This window comes from Dermacentor variabilis, chromosome 4 (genome assembly GCF_050947875.1).
Source record: "Dermacentor variabilis isolate Ectoservices chromosome 4, ASM5094787v1, whole genome shotgun sequence".
NCBI classification, from domain to species: Eukaryota; Metazoa; Arthropoda; class Arachnida; order Ixodida; family Ixodidae; genus Dermacentor; species Dermacentor variabilis.
Window position 1 is genome coordinate 4,072,041 of NC_134571.1, and position 20,610 is coordinate 4,092,650.

The 20,610-nt window shown below is 47.2% G+C and overlaps 1 protein-coding gene across 1 annotated transcript in view; it reads right to left on the minus strand.

Moving 5' to 3' along the window:
* LOC142578586 (transient-receptor-potential-like protein) overlaps positions 1–20,610 on the minus strand; it is a 241,302-nt gene that overhangs the window by 169,867 nt on the left and 50,825 nt on the right. The window contains exon 4 of the mRNA XM_075687976.1: positions 19,564–19,734. Coding sequence (XP_075544091.1) covers positions 19,564–19,734 — 171 coding nt within the window. The remainder of the gene's footprint in view (positions 1–19,563; positions 19,735–20,610) is intronic.

Below are 20,610 nucleotides of genomic sequence, written 5' to 3' on the forward strand. Positions count from 1 at the left end.
CGAAGGCGAAGCAGCGCGTGAAAAGAGTGACCGCGCCGTGTACTTGCGTCCTTAAGGGCTGAGCCTGCGACGGCTCCAATGGCGTCGCTACTTCCTGACTAAGTGAATGTGTCGCAACCCTTTGAAATTGTTGGTGCGGATTTTACTGGACCACTATGCCTGAAAAGTGAGCCTACACGGAAATCCTACATCTTGTTGTTCAATTGCGCGGTAGTTCGTGGGATTCACCTAGACCGTGTCTTGCGCTCAACGGCCGACGGTTTCTTAGAGGCTTTTCGGAGTTTTGTTGCCCAACGTGGATTTCCTGCGGTGATTTACTCTGACAATGTTCTGCGCTGTAAGCGTGCTTCTCGTGAACTTCGCGCTGTATATGAGACGGTTCTGGGAACTAAGGTTGGCGATTACGTGTAAGCTCATCGCCATTACGGGGAAATTCTCCTCTGACCGTGCTAATTGGTGGGGTGGATTTTGGGGAGCGCATGGCGCGATCAGTTAAATTCAGTTTGAGCAAAGTGCTAGGAAGGTTACTTCTAGATTATCATCACATGGGCATGGTGCTAACAGAAATAGAAGCGATCGTAAACAGTAGGGCCCTGACGTATTCATATCCTGCCCCAGAGGAAACAGAAGTCTTTACACCTGCCCATTTCCTGCAAGGCAACTGAGAGTACTTTCATACTTACGAACTGTAGCCGCATTGCCTAGTTCCCACATTGAGCTGCTTAAAACATGGTTACAGCGTGAAGAAATGCAAAAAGATTTCTGGAACCGGTGGCTAAGTAATGTTTAATACACATGAAAGGCGTTCATACTAGCCTATTGTCAGACATCACTAGCATTGCTGCAGGTAAAATCGTCATAGTGCGCGACGACTCCGTGCCCAGAGTGTAGTGTAAACTCGCACGTGTCCTGGAGGACATTACTGGAAACGACGCAATTGCGAGCGCATTTTGCCTAAAGCTTGGAAGCGTCAAAATAAACACGCGGCCTATACGACATTTGTGCTTTCTAGAGATGCACCCGTAGCACTTCTAGGCCGGGAATGTTGATAATAGCAAAGAAATAGCTCACGCAAAACAAACAACAACGAAGTGCGGTGATTGAGCGCTCGTGGCACTGGAGTTCTTGGTCTTCCAGCTACTTCCAATAGCTTCCAATTACTCCAATAACTTCCAATTACTTCCAATTTCTTATAACTTCCAATTACTCTAGTGAAACCAGCATAACCGCACTAAAACGTACACTTGAACTACCATCACTTGCTTCCCGCTGGATCACCTCTCGTCTCTGCTTGCTTCACACCTTTTATTACCATCGACACTCAAGGCATTCCCTGTTAAATCGACCCTTACGTACATCCTCTCGCTTAAGCCACAGTCGCCCCATAGCACAGATTAACACTCGATGACTCTTCATTCTTCCCTGACGCAATATCCCGTTCACACCATCTCTCAGAAAAGATATCGTGTCATGCACTGACCGTAAAACGTTCCGTGAAATGTTAAATAACCACATTGCTTAATTTCCCATCCTACCCACCCTTACTCCAACACAATGTTCACCTTTTTTCACAATTGTTTCGGGTTTCTTTTTGTTTATTGTTCTTTACTGCTCTGTACACTTGTTCTAACATTGTCACAAGGATTACCCCTCCCTTGTATAATGCCTCCGGGTTTTGAGGTGAAAATAAATAAAATAAAATAAAAGACGCGTTGCTCTCGGCTCTTCTGGAGTTGCAGAATGGTACTGGAGTCGCTGAACACATCAATGCGCTAGCACTGAGTTGCTGCACCTTCATTGCCAGAGCACGTATCAATGTCATCGACGGAAATGCCAAACACTTGCAGGACAACTTTAGTAAGGAGAGTCGACACATCGTTAGAAGCACTGCTGTCGCTTACCTCGATGAACGAGAAGAAACGGGGTTAACCGAGGGGCCCGATTTTTATTAGTCGTAAGAAGCCAACACTGACACCGAGTGCAACATCGGAAAAATTACTTGTGCTTAATAAATGAAATAAAGAAACGATAAATTAATGGAAATTAAAGTGGCTGAAGAAACAACTTGCCGCAGTTGGGAACCGAACCCACAACCTTCACATGCGAAGGTTGTGGGTTTCAACCAATCAGCCAACCAACGTGCTGAGGCTGTTTGCAAGAGGGCTGGTATCGTACTGCTTGCGCCGCAACGTCCTCTACAAGAACTTCTCACGTAGCGGCAGCAACTACTTACTCGTTGTTCCCTTATCGCTTCGATGTGCAATCTTACACGCCTGCCACAACGCGCCGACTGCTGGGCACTTGGCGACACTCGCACATTGGCACGGATTTGGCAGAATTACTACTGGCCGAGACTTGCACCAGTCGTTAAATGTTACGTTCAGACTTGTCTGGATTTCCAACGTCGCAAACCAGCATCCGCCAAGCCGGCCTACTGCACCGTGTTCAAGTACCGGCCATACAATTTGCACAAGTAGGCATGCATTTTCTGGGCACCTTCCCAATGTCTACTACGGGTAATAGGTGGGTAATCGTCGCCACAGAATGTGTCACTAGATATGCCGAGACAGGTGCTCTGCAACAGGCAACAGCAGATGAAGCGGCACGATTTTTTCTCGAATGCATCGTTTTAAGGCATGGCGTTCTCGCAGTAGTCGTCCCGGACAGAGGTACTGCGTTCATGGCCAAGTTTTTGGATATCGTTTTACGTTTAAGTGGTACCACCCACCGGAAGACAACGGCGTATCACACCCACCGAAATGGACTGACGGAACGACTCAATAGGACACTGGCTGAGATTATAAGCACGTACGTGGATGTAGAGCGCCAGAACTGAGATAGATAGGATAGATAGATAGATAGATAGATAGATAGATAGATAGATAGATAGATAGATAGATAGATAGATAGATAGATAGATAGATAGATAGATAGATAGATAGATAGATAGATAGATAGATAGATAGATAGATAGATAGATAGACGGACGGACGGACGGACGGACGGACGGACGGACGGACGGACGGATGGATGGATGGATGGATGGATGGATGGATGGATGGTCAGAGCCTCTAGTTACGGGCTCCGCTGGCTTTTGCCATGTTCTGAGCTTTTCGTATCAGCTTGAGCTTGTCGTAGAAGGCTGAGCTGGACAGCAGTGCCTCCCATTGTTCCCTCGTGGTCTACGGTGGTTGCTTCGGCTAGTTGGTAATTCATGATAAAAAATAGCGTACAGCACGAAGCACAAGGACTGCGAGAGACGACATACACAGCGCTGACTTCCAACAATATTTTATTGTGATGCCGCTTCGTTTGTATATATACAAGAGGACGCAAGCGCAGAAAACGAAACTCAGTCACAAGGGGTGTTCTAACAGCAAGTCATTGTACTATGAACATGGTGACATAAAAAAACAAATATTACGATTTCTATATGTTTAGATACGTGACTTCATTAGGGGTCAGCGCAATAGAGGGGCCACTAACGCACATACTACCCAGTTTGCTGATGAAAGCAGTTTCCATAATTTCCCGGATTAGCTGTGAGCTGTGTCGCGCTAAAACTTCCGAATCTTCAAGGAGGGCCCCGCAGCCGCAGCCCCGGTAATGGATGCCCAAGTGGCCTTGAACAGTGTTATGGACGTTGTTACAGTGCCCTCTTAGACGACCGTTTAAGCACCTGCCTGTCTGTCCAACATGTTTACTGCAGCAAGGCAGGGGTATTTGGTAAACCACATTCGTTATGCACGTCGCAAAACGTTTTCTGTGCCCGACAAACCAACAGCTCTGACGTGATTTAGGCGCGTTTACACGCTTACAGAGCCTTGCCAAGTTTTACGGGGCTGAGAAAACGACTGTGATTCCTGCACGGTGCCCAATCTTCTTTACCCTATGGGAGACATCACGCACATACGGTAGCACTGCCAACCTGCGTCTTTCAGCCAGCTGGTTCCTTGGGTGAGCGGGCTCATCACGTTTTGTGAGCCTCATAAGCTGTTCCGCTATGTCTCAAATTAAGGCCAAAGGGGGGCCAGCCCAAGAAAGGCGATCAACCTGTGGAGCAAGACTATGTTGTATCTCGTGCGGATAAGATTTATTGAGACTGTTAACGAGGCATAACTTTCTAATACCTCGTACAACGAGCTTTGAGTGTGCTGAGTTAAAGGGCAAGAGTGGCTTCTTACTTCTCGGTCCGCAGCACCAGCACACATGTTTGTTAACATGGCACAGCCTGGGATCTAGAAAGCACAAGGAATCATCAATGGGGACCTCAAGCGTAAGTTCTAGAGGCTGCAGCTCTTTCTTAAAGATCTCCAAGACTTCCAAAACAGCAGGCTCGAAAGCATGATCAGTGCAATCAATAAATATCAGATATTCGTCCACAAACCTGCGCACTTTGACAACAGGGCACGCGGCTAGGTGATCATGAATATTGCGATCATGATGAACTAGATAGATATCACTTAGTGCCGGCGCCAGCACGGTTGCGGGCCCGCTTTAAAGATACGGAAGTTTTAGCGAGAAACCGCTCACAGCTCAGCCGGGAAATTGTGGAAGCTGATTTCATCAGAAAACTGGGTATATGTGCGTTAATCTCTCTAATCGTTCTATCGCGCTGACCCCTAGTGAAGTCACGTTTCTAAACAGATAGAAATCGTAATGTTCGTCTTTTCAAGTGACCATGTTCTGAGCACAGTGACTTGCTGTTAGAACACCCCTCGTGACTGCCTTTCAATTGCTGCGCATGCCCCCGCAATAAAATATTGTTCGAAGTCAACGCTGTGTATGTCGTCTCTCGCAGTCCTTGTCCTTCACGCTGTACGTTATTTTTTATCCCTCGTGGTGTTCGTGTCGGGGTGTTCTATGTCGTGTAGTGTGCACTCCTACGTAATGTGGTGTGGGGTAGGTGTCCCCTTATTCGTCCCTGTAGGCTGTCGAGTGTATGCGATGTTATATGTGCAGGAGGAGGAGTAGATTTTAATGGAGAGAAAGGAGGAGAGGTCGGCCTGGAGAGCGTATCTATAGCCTGCTACTCCTCACTGGGGAAAGGGGAAATGGGGAATACAGGGAAAGGTAGGTCGCGAGTGATTATGTTATGGTACAATGAGATACTATATACACGTTTTCCAATATGCGGATGCGCACTGTAGACGCAATACACGTGAGTAGTCTTGTCCATACAAAAAGTAATCTTGTCACAAAAAGTTATTGCGCAAGCACATTTCACAGTGACTGCACGTCTCACAGCTTCTAGAGGCGATCGTCTAAACCAGTCTCACTTAAAAAGTTCAAAAGTGATTTCATGGCACGATGGGCACAGTAAACACTCCTCCACGCGTCCAAAAGCTTTTCTTCTGAAAAGCACGGGAGTCCAAGCTGTCAACTGTAGATTTAAGTGTTCTTCGTTCGGCCGCATATTGAGGGCACACGCAAAGTACGTGAGATATTGTCTCGACAGTGTGCAGGTTCACGTAAGTGCCTGTCTGAAGCCTACGCCAGGCAACGGCATCCTCTGTCTTTAGATTTCGATGGGGTTATGGATATCGCAAGCGACTCCCTCTGGGGTAGTTTACGGTGGCTCAATACTCCAGGTCGACAGGGTCCGGGTCTTCTGCAGCCGGCGTGATTAGTGCTCGGTTATGCATGAATCCTCTAGCTGCCCTGTCGTTCTGCAGGTTGCCCGTGATGCCAGCGTGACCCGGTATCCAGATGATGGTCTGGGTGTTGAAGCCCTCAGGGTCCTCCTTGAGTATTTGGGCTAGGACTCGCGCAGCAGGTCTTCAAATTGTTCCCTGTAGGAAGTTGTGGTAGGCCTGCTGGGAAACCGTGAGGATAGTCAGTGGTTTGTTTGCGCGCTGGCCTTCGCGGATCGCTAACGCAATGGCCAGCTCTCCGGCTTCCGTAATCATGCACGGGCAGGTCGATATAGCGGAGGTAACGTGGCCTTGGTGGTCGCATACCACTGCTACTGCGCTCTTGTTGTTCTTCACATACATGGCGGCGTCCGTAAAACGGGCCGTGGTATTGAACCTGAATGTTTTCTCCATGTACTGAGCCCTTGCTCTCCTCCTGCAGGAGTATAGGTTAGGGTCCATGATGCGTGGTATCGGGGCCCCGTGATACCTGTCCTGGACGTGACAAGGTATCGAGCAGGTTTCTTGGGTTCGTGTTATAGCAGGGAAGCCCAAGGTTTGCAGGACCTGCCGGCCCATGCTCGTCCGCGCTAGTCTCTGTTATTGCGATACGTAAAGGTCTTTTGTTATTTCACGCAGGTGTTGTGCAACCATAGCGCCATTACTTTTTCAGTCGATGTACTCATCGGCAGGCGGAGAGCGGTCTTGAAAGCCATCCTCAAAAGTGCTGGCCTGCTTCGTCTCAGAATGTGTGAGAAGGTAGTAGGGCAGGCTGTATGCGATTCTGCTCACCACCGGGCGTCTGACCAGTGGGGGGGTGTCCATCTCCTTCATGCTTGTTTTCTTGGATGTTACGCGGGAGCTGATGCGTGATATCGCCTTGACACTGGTTTTGAGGAGTGTAGAGGTGTGTGGGCCCGCTGGTTGGACTGCAGCCACATGCTCAGCACCCTGAGCAATGGCTTCTCTGGTATGAGGCCCCCGTTGCGGCGTACCTCGAGTTTTCTACTTGTGTCTGTGGGGACTGTGTGGTTGCCCAGGCTTCGCCAGACTCGTAGGAGCTCAGATTTCTCGAAGAGTGTTGTAGTCCCCATTGGCTGACGTATTCTTGGATGAGATCTGCTGCAGCTTGCAACCTTTGTTCTTTTTCAACGAGGGACCCTGTTGTGGTCCAGAGTGTTATGTCGTCTGCGTAGATTGCGTGCCGGAGACCTGCTAAGTCCTGCAGTTTGCTTGCCAGGCCGATCATGGCGACGTTGAACAGTGTTTTATTTATATATATATATATATATATATATATATATATATATATATATATATATATATATATATATATATATATATACAAACAAAGTTGAAAGTTGAAAGACAAATCGAAGACTGAGTATACAGGCGGAATAATTTCTTGTGGAGTAGTGAAAATATTTCAGTGTTGTTGTGTATGGAAAACATGCAATATTAGTGCTGAAGTGTGCATCAATCTGCACAAATGCAAGGGTAGTACAAGGTGGATTAGGTTTGCCTAATCCTTGCCGAGGTAATACTTGCCGACGTAATAAAAAAATTATTTAAAGATGGTGTCTTTCCCAGAAGCCTCAAAATGGGTAATCTCAATATTTAACAAAGGTAATCGTGAGTGTTTTAATAATTATCGTCCTATTTGCATTTTGTCTTCCTTAATCAAGGTAATGAGAAACTTATTCACAAGCGTTTAACGAATTACTTATTTAAATGTAAGCTATTATATCCTTATCATTTTGGTTTTAGAGATGATTTGTCAATAAAACTTGCACTAACTATGTTTACTGACAAAGTTAAATTTGTTATAGAGGAAGGCCCATAAGTAGGTGCTCTCATTATTGATTTCACTAAAGAGTTCAATGCAATTAGCCACCTCATCCTGCTATACAAACTAGAATTTTATGGCATTTCTAGCGCGCCTTTGCAGTTAATTCGTGACTGCCTAAGAGACCACAACTAGTCCCAAATCAATAGTTCTTTCTCTTCACCAAAAATTATTAATAGAGGCGTCCCTCAGGGATCAGTACTTGGGCCATTCTTATTTTGATTGTTCACTAATGATTTGCCACAAGTATTAACGCATGCCCACTGCCTTGTCTATGCCGATGACACAAACATCTTCATATCCGACAAAAGATCCATCGCACTACTAACAAACTAAACAATGATCTCGCTAATGGTCATGCATGGTGCTTGAAAAACACGTTATATATCAATCTATCGAACACAACATTGACGCATGTATTCTATGCAGACGACGACGACGATGGGAGCACTAACGGACTCCGCCTAGTGGATCAGAGTGAGATTGGTTGATGACGAAGAAGACGTGTCTCTGCTCTGTTTGTTTTTGAACACATTGTCCTGTTGTTCGTGAAGAACGTCTCCCTGTGTTCTGTCCGCGTTGTATCACGACACTGGTGGAGGTGCTGAGTACTGACCGCGGCTGATGCGTCGGAGTCCTTCTGGGAGTCGTTCATCTAGCCCGGACGCACTGTCGCCAGTTACGACACCCGTGCATCGCTTTAGTCGTCGACTGCTAGGCCTTGCCCCGGAGTTCTCCGCTCTTCAACCACCTCTCTCCAGGAGCTGCACACATCTCGCAATGACCGAAACCAGTCCAACACAAGCACCCCAAAGCAGTCGACTTCCCAGTCCACAACAGGTAACCGTTCTGCATCCGCTGGTTCCCGATCGCAATCGCGGAGCAGTCTTCGAAGACATTGAAGACTGGCTGGACAAGTATGTACGCGTCGCACAGATTAATCAGTGGACTGAGCAGCAAAAGCTCTCCAACGTCTATTTCGCCCTTGACGACAGTGGCCGTACTTGGTTCGAGAACCGCGAAGGTAGCCTCACGAGCTGGCATGACTTTCGGCAGAAGATCACCGATACTTTTGCGAGTGCCGACCGACGCGACCGCGCCCAGCAAATGATGGAGCTACGCGTGCAACAACCTAATGAGTCGGTCACAATGTTCGCCGAGGACATGGCCCGCCTCTTTCGTAGAGCCGAGCCGAACATTACAGAAGATAGGAAGTTGCGCTACCTCATGCGAGGTGTAAAAGAGCAGTTGTTCGCGGGGCTTGTGCGCAATCCGCCAGTCACTGCTACTGAGTTTATCAAAGAGGCTACGGCTATTGAGCGGGCCCTTCATAAAAGATGCAGGCAATACGATCGACTGTCCACCAGCACTACAATCAATGCTGCCGCAGTGACTACCGAGTATCAGAACTCCTTGCGTGAGTTGGTCAGAGAGCTCATCAGAGAGGAAATTCAAAAGATCCTGGCACCGACACTAGATAGACCCGTCGCGTCAATCGCCGAAGTGGTGCGTGATGAAATCCGGCAGGCGTTCCCGGTAACCAATCATCATGACCACCAGCGACGCCTGAGTTACGCCGCCGCTCTCCGATGTCCACCACCGGTTGCAACCACATCACCGTACCAACAGCCTCCGACAGCCGCTCCTTGGTCGCCGCCGCAAGAGGAGGCTTCGAGGCGCGCAGCCGTTATGCCGCTTCAGTCATACCGCCAGCCGTCGTTCGCCGCGTCTTGGTCACCGCCGCAAAACGAGGCTACGGGAAGGCCGCAACTTCGGAGAATTCGGAGAACCGACGTATGGCGCAGTGTCAATAGGCGCCCACTCTGTTTTCACTGCGGAGGCGCCGGTCATATTTCGCGTCATTGCTGGCATCGTTACACATCATTTCGACCTCGTCGTCCGTGGTACTATGGTCGACGGGCAAATGACGACGCCATGCTACGCCGCGACGACGCTGCTTTTCAGGGACCCCCAATAGCGCACCCGAGTGACGAATCCATGCCCAATGATCGGTCCGATTTCGGCCGTCGGTCGCGCTCTCCAACTCCTCCACGTCAGATGGCTTCATCTAGTGGACGTACTTTTGCGGAGCTCCGAGGACGAAGGTCGCCCAGCCCCCGTCGGGGAAACTGAAGGCGGCGACCTCTGGGGGCAAGGTTGCAGGCCCGCCGCAAGACACTAAAGAGCCCCCAACATTCTCGCTGCAGAACGACGTGAAGCCGATAAACACTGAAGAAATTGTGAGCGCCGACATTGATGTTTTCGTGGATGGGCAACCGGTGACAGCGTTAGTCGACACTGGTGCCGACTTCTCTATAATGAGTCAGGAACTCATCCTCCGCCTGAAGAAAGTAAAGACGCCATGGACGGGACCTCACATAAGGACGGCAGGCGGCCAATTACTGATGCCTACTGGAAGATGTACTGCTAGAGTTAACATCGGGGACTCTTCTTTCGTGGCCGCTTTCATCATCCTTCCTATATGCTGCAAAGATTTGATTATTGGAATGGACTTCCTAAATGAATATGGCGCCGTAATTAACATCCCGGACCGCATGGTGACGTTTTATAAGAGCTCCGGTTTAGTCCATTGCTTATCGCCGCAACACAACTGCTTTCGTCTAACAGAAGACGACGTCGTCATCCCCCCTCGATCGTGTGCCCTTGTTTCAGTAGCCTGCGACATACCGTTTCGTTGCGAAGGAGTTGCCGACCAAATAACCTCGTTGTTGTTTACTCACGGTATCTCGGTCGCACGAGGAATCGTGAATGTCACCGACGGGTGCACAAACCTGTTGCTAACAAATTTTAGCACAGAGCGACGGCACCTCCCCAAGGGCACGGCCGTGGCTTATGTTGACGGCGTTGCAGATATTCGTGGCTGCTGTTCACTACTCGAAGAAGCGCCTACGCGAGACCCAGCTCCTGTACTTGACGTTAGCACTGCTTTGTCGCAGCACGAACGAGAGCGGCTTCTTACGCTATTGGCCAAGTTCAACGACTGTTTTGCGTCGACTTCCAGCGTCGGTCGGACGCCTCTGACAAAGCACCGAATAATTACAGAGGATACGGTAAGACCAATTCACCAAAATCCATATCGTGTGGCACCTAGAGAACGTGAAGCCATACAACAACAAGCGACATAAATGCTTGAAGATGACGTGATCCAACCATCAACGAGTCCCTGGGCAGCTCCTGTAGTCAAGAAAAAAGACGGCAGCTTGCGTTTCTGTGTGGACTACCGAAAGCTAAATAAGGTGACAAAGAAAGACGTATACTCGCTTACCCGTATAGATGATTCACTCGACAGGCTTCGACAAGCACGTTACTTCTCTTCAATGGACTTAAAAAGCGGATATTGGCAAATCGAAGTAGACTCGAGAGACCGTGAAAAAACTGCTTTCGTGACACCAGATGGCCTATACGAATTTAAAGTCTTGCCTTTCGCTTTGTGTTCTGCCCCTGCTACGTTCCAGCGTCTCATGGATACTGTAGTTTCGGGTCTGAAGTGGAAAACCTGCTTAGTGTATCTCGACGACGTCATCGTATTTTCCGCAACGTTTGAAGAACACCTCGAACGGCTTGAAGCGGTTCTGCAGTCCATACGGTCCGCCGGCCTCACCCTGAAGCCGCAGAAGTGCCACTTTGGCTTCGAGGAACTGCAGTTTCTCGGTCACGTCGTCAGCCACGCAGGTGTCTGGCCGGATCCTGAAAAAATCGCAGCCGTAGCACAGTTTCCCGTACCATCCGATAAAAAGGCTGTCAGGCGCTTCCTCGGCCTCTGTGCCTAGTACCGGCGGTTTATTGCAGACTTTGCGCGCATTGCGTCGCCGTTAACTCGCCTGACGAGAGACGGCGTTGCGACGAAGAACAAGGTGCATTCAACGACTTGCGGCAACGTCTCCAGACACCTCCAGTACTTTCTCACTTTGATGAGACCGCTCCTACATTGCTTCACACTGATGCCAGCAATGTTGGCTTGGGAGCTGTTCTTGTACAGTGGCAAGAGGACACAGAAAGAGTGCTTCCCTATGCAAGTAGAACACACTCACGTACAGAGGCTAATTACTCCACAACTGAGAAAGAATGCCTCGCCGTGGTATGGGCTGTTATGAAATTTCGCCCATATTTGTATGGCCGCCACTTCACTGTTATCAGCGACCACCATTCACTATGTTGGTTGACAAACCTTAAAGATCCTCCTGGACGACTGGCGCGTTGGAGCCTAAGGCTGCAAGAGTTTGACATGACTGTCATGTACAAGTCGCGGAAACGACATACGGATGCTGACTGCTTGTCTCGATCGCCGATAGAGTCACCTGTTCCGCCCGAAGAAGAAGACTCAGCATTTCTTTGTGTTATGGATACATCCACCATCGTGCAACAACAACGGGACGACCCTGAGTTGCTTGAACTAATCAATTACTTGGAGGGACGATCTGCGAAACCACCTAGAGTTTTCACAAGAGGACTGTTGTCGTTTTGTCTACGGGCCAAGGTCCTTTACAAAAAAACTTTTCTTCGACCGGGTCCCCCTATCTGCTTGTCATTCCTGCAGCTCTTCGTACGGAGGTACTTCAAGCTTGCCACAACGAGGTGACTTCTGGTCACCTAGGCTACACGCGAACATTGGCCAGAGTGCAGCAAAGGTACTACTGGCCGAGACTTACCGCCGCCGTGAAACATCACGTTCGCACTTGTCTCGACTGCCAGAGGCGCAAGTCGCCTCCGACGAAACCAGCCGGCCTCCTACAACCCATCCAGGTCCCTCGAAGACCATTTGATCAAATCGGAATGGATATTTTGGGCCCGCTTCCTACTTCTACTGCAGGCAATCGCTTTGTTATCGTCGCAACTGACTATCTCACACGTTACGCTGAAACAAAGGCAATCCAGAGCAGCACAGCAGCCGAGGTAGCGCGCTTTTTCATTGAGCATGTGGTGCTGCGACACGGTGCGCCAACCGTCGTAACAACCGACCGAGGAACCGCATTTACGGCTGCACATTCAGATCACGTCTTGCTACTAAGTGGAACGGCCCATCGAAAGTCCACCGCCTACCATCCACAAACCAATGGGTTAACAGAGCGCTTAAACAAAACAATTGAAGACATGCTCTCCATGTACGTGGATGTTGATCATAAAAATTGGGACGACATTCTACCTTACATCACCTTTGCATATAACACGGTAAAACAAGAGACGACGCGCATGACTCCGTTCACACTTGTTCACTGACGGGATGTACGAACGATGCTGGATGCGATGCTCCCACACGACTTTGACGACACTGATACGGAAGTCGATGTATTTACGCAACGCGCAGAAGAAGCTCAGCAGCTCGCGCGCTTGCGGATCTGCCAGCAGCAAGACCACGACGCAGGCCGCTACGATCTTCACCGTAGAATAGTTACCAATGAAGTCGGCGACAGAGTGTGGGTTTGGACACCGATACGGAAACGACGCCTCTCCGAGAAACTGTTAAGGCGATACTTCGGACCATATCGGGTATTGCAGCGCCTCAGTGATGTCACCTACGAGGTCGTTCCCGATAATCTCAACTGTACGTGGCGCCGCACACACCGTCCTGAACTTGTGCATGTTGTGCGCATGAAGACGTATGTGGGCGAATGACTATGCTAGCGGACTTTACATTCCGCAAGTGACATTTCTTGTCTAGCATCGGGACGATGTTCTCGTAGGGAGGGACAAATGACGCGTGTATTCTATGCAGACGACCACAACGATGGGAGCACTAACGGACTCCGCCTAGTGGGTCAGAGTGAGATTGGTTGATGACGAAGAAGACGTGTCTCTGCTCTGTTTGTTTTTGAACAAATTGTCCTGTTGTTCGTGAAGAACGTCTCCCTGTCTTCTGTCCACGTTGTATCGCGACAATATGCATGGTATTTCCTTCCCCTCAAACATTATTCATAGGTACCTTTCTTGTATCACCTCATCATCATCATCATCATCATCATCGTCGTCGTCGTCGTCGTCGTCGTCAGTCTGGTTACGCCCACTGCAGGGCAAAATCCTCTCCCACACTTCTCCAACTACCCCGGTCATGTACTAAATGTGGCCATGCCGTCCCTGCAAACTTCTTAATCTCATCCACCCACCTAACTTTCTGCCGCCCCCTGCTACGCTTCCCTTCCCTTGGAATCCAGTCCGTAACCCTTAATGACCAACGGTTATCTTCCTTCCTCATTACATGTCCTGCCCATGCCCATTTCTTTTTCTTGATTTCAACTAAGATGTCATTAACTCGCGTTTGTTCCCTCACCCAATCCGCTCTTTTCTTATCCCTTAACGTTACACCTATCATTCTTCTTTCCATAGCTCGTTGCGTCTTCCTCAATTTGAGTAGAACCCTTTTCGTAAGCCTCCAGGTTTCTGCCCCGTAGGTGAGTACCGGTAAGACACAGCTGTTATATACTTTTCTCTTGAGGGATAATGGCAACCTGCTGTTCATGATCTGAGAATGCCTGCCAAACGCAACCCAGCCCATTCTTATTCTTCTGATTATTTCCGTCTCATGATCCGGATCCATGGTCACTACCTGCTACACGGTATTCCCTTACCACTTCTAGTACCTCGCTGCCTATCGTAAACTGCTCTTCTCTTCCGAGACTGTTAAACATTACTTTAGTTTTCTACAGAATAATTTTATACCCACCCTTCTGCTCTGCCTAACCACGTCAGTGAGCATGGATTCCAATTTGTCACCCGAGTTACTAACAAGACAATATCATCAGCAAATCGCAAGTTACTAAAGTATTCTCCATTAACTCTTATCCCCAATGCTTTCCAATCCAAATCTCTGAATACCTCCTGTAAACACGCTCTGAATAGGTTGGAGAGATCGTATCTCCCAGGCTGATGCCTTTCTTTATGGGGATTTTGTTGATTTCTTTATGGAGGACTACGGTCACCGTGGAGCCGCTAGAGATATCTTTCAGTATATTTACATGCGGCTCGTCTACACCCCGGTTCCGTAACGTCTCCATGACTGCTGAGGCTTCGACTGGATAAAACGGTTACTCGTAATCAATGATAGCTATATATAAGGGTTGGTTATATTCAGCACATTTGTCTATCACCTGATTGACAGTGTGAATACGGTCTATTGTTGAGTAGCCTTTACGGAATCCTGCCTGGTCATTTGGTTGACAGAAGTCTAAGGTGTTCCTGATTCTATATGCGATTACCTTAGTAAAAACTTTGTAGGGAACGGACAGTAAGCTGATCGGTCTATAATTTTTCAAGTCTCTGGCGTCCCCTTTCTTATGAATTAGGATTATGTTAGCGTTCTTCTAAGATTCCGGTACGCTCTAAGTCATGAGACATTGCGTATAGAGGGTGGCCAGTTTTTCTAGAACAATCTGCCCACCACCCTTCAACAAATCTGCTGTTACCTGGTCCTCGCCAAATGCCTTCCCCCTTTGCATAGCTCCCAAGGCTTTCTTTACTTCTTCCGGCGTTACTTGTGGGATGTCAAATTCCTCTAGAATATTTTCTCCTCCATTATCGTCGTGGCTGCCACTGGTACTGTACAAATCTCTATAGAACTCCTCAGCCACTTGAACTATCTCATCCATATTAGTAATGATGTTGCTGGCTTTGTCTCTTAACGCAGACACCTGATTCTTGACTATTCCTAGTTTCTTCTTCACTGCTTTTAGGCTTTCTCCGTTCCTGAGAGCATGTTCAATTCTACCCATATTATATTGCCTTATGTCAGCTTTCTTACGCTTGTTGATAAACTTAGAAAGTTCTGCCAGTTCTATTCTAGCTGTAGGGCTAGAGGCTTTCATACATTGGCGTTTCTTGATGAGATCTTTCGTCTCCTGCGATAGCTTACCGGTATCCTGTATTACGGAGTTACCACCGACTTCTATTGCAGACTTTTTGATGATCACTTACTGATGCATCACTTAACAAACACATAATTACAAATCTGGCTCAACCAAATTTCTAGGCATTATCTTAGATTTGCACTTAAATTTCAACCGCCATGCCCCATCTCTTGTTCAAAAAATTTCTTTTGGCATTCACGTCATTACCGAATCGCGCTCCTTTATTCATCCAAGTATTCTCTTTATTTGTATTACGCGTATATTCAGTCATCTTTCACATTGCCTCTCAACATGGGGTAATACTTACTTCACTCATCTCCACCAACTGGAAGCTTTACAAAAGCAAGCGCTACGATTCGTGACATTTCATCCTTTTACGTCTCACTCCGCTCCAATTCTTCGTTCCCTAAACCTTCTCCCCTTGCGCATGTTATTCAATCATAGGCTGTTGCTAATAATGTCCCCCCTCATAAATATGGAGCTAAGTATTGAAAGTTTTAGCCGTACTGACCTCACTAATAATATTAACGGAAGGTTTGCCGCACGTCACAATTTGCTCCTTCCTAAAATTAGAACTAACTATGGGAAATTTACTGTCATGTTTTCAGGCATATTATATTTGAATTCCATTCCATCCGATAACATACATGTGCATTTCAAGCCTTCAAGCGTAAATCTAAGGCGCATTATATTAACTCGCTACCGAACTCCTGCCTGGTATTTTATTGTGTGATGTAAAGATTATTAAATATATTTGTATTGCACTGTTCCTAATTTTCTTTCTCTATTTCTTCGATTTTTTTGTCCCTCTCATATAAATTTTGCAAATAACTTCACTTCTACTCTGTCTCCTGTGCTTTCTAGGGTTCCTCAAGGTTCTGTTCTTGGCTCTCTTGTCTTCTTAATCTACATTAATGATCTTCGTAATGATATATTTTCTAACATACGTCTAATAGCGCACGACTGTCTTATTTACCGACCCAGTAATAATAGCTCAGCTATACCTGGGTCCTACAGCGTGACTTACAAACAGTTGAGAAATGGTGTAAGACATGGTTATTGCCAATAAATGTAAATAAAACTTCATCAATCTCTTTCCGTCGTCGGCATTCTTATGTAGCACCGCATATCTCTCAGGTAACTCAATAACATCATCGGGGACATCTTATAAATATCTAGGGCTTACTTTAACGCACGATCCTTCATGGTCTTCTCACGTCACTAAAATAACTAACGAGGCTAATCGCACCTTAAGCTTTCTCCGGCGAAATCTTGAATTTGCCCCTTCGGTAAAAACTCTGGTAAGGCTCAAACTTGAATAAGCATGCTGCGTTTGGGACCCTCACCATACTTATCTTTCTAACAAGCTTGCATCTGTATAAAAGCGCACAGCCCAATTTATCTTCCATGACTATTCTTCATAAACTAGTGTCACAGCGCTACAATCTAATGCGAATCTTTCTAGTCTAGAAACACGACGTCAAGCGTCCAGGCTCATTCTATATCACAAGTTTTATCATGCCCCGATTGGTAATAGCGTCATATCGCCCGCTCACAGCCATTCATCACGGACTAATCATTCAAAGTCAGTATACTCCCCCGTATGCGCGCACATGATCCCATCAGCTTTTGTTTTTCCCACGTACAGCGAGCGACTTCAATGATCTTCCTGAAGAAGCGGCGAACCACTCGAGTGCGACCATGTTCAAGACTGCCATCGAACACCTTCTTCTTTGAAGCTGCTCACCCCTCATGTAAAATCATTCTCCAGGGGCATTTGAGGAATAAATAAATAAATAAAAATAAACAAATAAATATTTACAGCATTGCTTGTTCCCCATGCTACCACCACCTACTTTCATATTAAAACGCTGTATTAAACACTGCTGACATACACAATTTTTGTGAGATGAAGCCTGCTGCCGTTGCCACAATTGCAGTAACCACCACTTGTTTCCTGTTTAGGAAATCCCCCCGGCAGTTTTTACTTCAGGACCTCCGAATGTGCAATTATACTTTACCACTTATTTTACTACTGACGAAAATAAATTCAATAAATTCATAACTCGGCGTAATGATATAGTTATCTTAGCGGACAATTTTAGTGTTTTCTTTTCTCAAGATATGTATATTAGATTGATAGCTACAGAGCATTAGCGACCAACTGGAGACGGAAAATTTTTATGTAAGCGCGACGCGTAGATGGACCTCGACCACCGCCGGAGGATAGCCAGCTTCGAGGTAAAAGCAAACCCATGTGACCTCGGTACAGAAAACAGTATACGAAGCCTCACTTTTTTATTGCAAATATAGGGACACGTGCCCAAATTCAGATCTGGCACCCCGTGTGCAGTAGGTGCGAGGGAAAGCGTGCGAGAGTGCGAAAGGCCCGCTGTTCCCTTTCGTCTACTGTTGTGAGACCACGGAAGAGGAGGGCGAGGTGAGCAATTGGTGGCGTTAGGTTAGCGCATGGTAACGTGATCAAGTCACAGAGAGAGTGAGTGGCACGCGCTAAGGCGCGGGCCAGTTTAGAGGGTATTTTTAGCCCGGCTGTTGCTGCACATGGCGTGACTGAGCGCGGCTCTTCGCGCCCTGTCTGCTACCAGAGCGCAGGGCAGTGAGCCGAGATGGCTGGTGGCTTCATGTGCGCTGTGTCTCGTGCACCTAGAGTTGGAGGTCGCGTCAGCAAGCATCGGAGAGGCACTGGCGCGAGATGCAGCACGAAGCGTTCGCCCGCTCTTGATCGAACCAGCGTTGGGACAGCGAGTGTCCGCGATCATCGAGGGAGGTCCGTTCAGCTTGTGCGCGCGTGACTCCACACTTGCGAATTTGATAGGTAAAACGTACTGCTTACTGAAGTTAATACGGCTGATAAAACTACGACCATCACTTACTGTGGTTGTGCACTATTTTGCAACTGCTATCAATGCTGCATTTTTCGGGTGGCACTGCGACTCTATTCGATGGTTGCCTTTATTTTTCTGGTTCTGTCTATGCTTTTAATATACCTGTGAGCCGACATCATATGCACAGGTCGCATGTCATGATGTATTGCTTCATTAGGACGAAGGAATACATCACGACATCAGACACGCACACACACACCGGCGAGACACCAACCGACCCAGCCGCAGCCATGCTACAACACAAGCGAGAAGTAAAGGTTTTAGGCAATTAATATTAAGCTTGCCTTTAAAACCTTCGTCACAGCACATGATTTGCGTCAATCATCGATACCAACTTACATGGGAAATTCTGTTTCAGTTATATCTCGTATTTGTTGGCGCTGCCTGAGCACGCCGGCAGTGGTTCTCTCTTTCATAAGGAACTGCACTTCCATGTAATTGATGGCATGTTCCAGAACTCATATGAACGTTCGTAGGATTGTCAGTTTGCAAATCTTCCTGTTGATATTATGTCAATAAGCATTTAAGCTCCCTTACTGCTCCAAGTATTTCATCACTAGAAGTCAGCGGTGTGTTCGTCTCGTCTTCGTCTTCAATCTAAATGGAATTGGTTCCCCTTCACTACGGCTGCAACCTACTCGCTAGAATGGCGCTAATTGTTCTGTTGAAATGAAATACGATACGTATGCAAACGTCAATGTGGGCTAACGGAATTCAATGTATTATGAAAGAATAGATTTCTCAGTGTAATTTATGACGAAGTTTCTTTCAATAGTACCATCCTTAATCGTGACCCCTTCCGCTGAAATATCCACAATAGCGATAATTATGTGGATATGCATGCAAACAGCGCCTGCGCGCAGAATGTAACGTATGTAGGCGAATCTGACAAGATTAGGCTTGCTAGAAATCGCCTGCTGCGGACATAATTACATGTCAGTGTTTGTGCGTCCAACTAGTTTCCAGCAGCGATGACGGTAGCAAAATCGCAGTCTTGCTGTCCGTACATCCCAGTCTGCGCTGTCGCTCAGGTCGACCAATAATAATAATAATAATAATAATAATAATAATAATAATAATAATAATAATAATAATAATAATAATAATAATAATAATAATAATAATAATAATAATAATAATAATCAAAAATAGAAATAGGCCGACCAAAGCAGAAATAGAGGTTATAGCGCCTGTAGCACTTAACGCGAGAAACGTCTTTTGATTACAGCTCACTTTTGAACCTCGACGACACTAATTGCTGGCCCAGCTGAAAAAGTAGTGGCCGCACCACCGTTGGCGCAGGTGCGGAGGGCGCATACCTTTTTCTGCTGGTGCTCGATCGCGAGCTCGAGCCTTGCGAGGGACATGTTGTCTTCCTCTTCGTCTTCTCTTGCCTTCGCTCGATGGTTCATTATGCAGGCAAGTTCTGCTGACGTGCGGATGTGGTCCAGGAGAGACGTAGCGAAGTCCTGGCATTGGCGCTGAAGCTTCTGCGGTAGATATTAATTTTGACTTTGCAAGAACGTAAACACTTGACATCGCTTAAACGTAAACACAACTTCATGAGAAGTGTTGGCTACGGTACCCGCCGTGGATGCATGAGGTGACTGACTGGGCTGCAAATCCTAAAATTTGGGGACACGGCACCACTGTTACTATGTATAAAGATAATCGCTTTAAGAATTTTCGTCAGCCCCCAGAAGACGACCGTCTATTCATCTCCTAAACGTCTATCTGTGTGCAGAGGCATGAAAACTTTACGCTTGTCGAGCCAATTCTACAACCAAAAATATTCTGGGGTTTTACGTGCCAAAACAACGCTTTCATTATGAGGCACGCCATAGTGGGGCACTCCGGAATCATGTGGACCACCTGGGGTTCTTTAACATGCACCTAAATTTGAATGCACGGCTGTCTTCGCATTTCGCCCCCATCGAAATGCGGCCGCTGTGGCCGTGATTGGATCCGACAACTTCTTGCTTAGCAGCCCAACACCATAGCCACTTAACAACCACGGCGGGTGCGCATAAAATATAAAAAAAAATTCAATGGAATCTTAAACATTATGTTTCGGACCCGTGTTGGTCTCTCGTGGAATCACCTAGAATCATTGCATTCTACTGGTGCAAAATGTAATGCAGAGACTTCTAAGTTAACACAGAAGCTTGATAAAGAGTTAGGCACTGCGCAACGGGCGATGAAACGAAAAATTTTAGGTCTAACTTTAGGAGGCAGGGCGAGAGCGGTGTGGATCAGAGAACTAACGGGCATAGCTGATAACTGGCGGACCAATAAAGTGATTGAACGAGTGTCAGTGGAGAGGAAGTCCAGTCGAGGACAGAAGAAAACTAGCGGGGTGGAGGGGG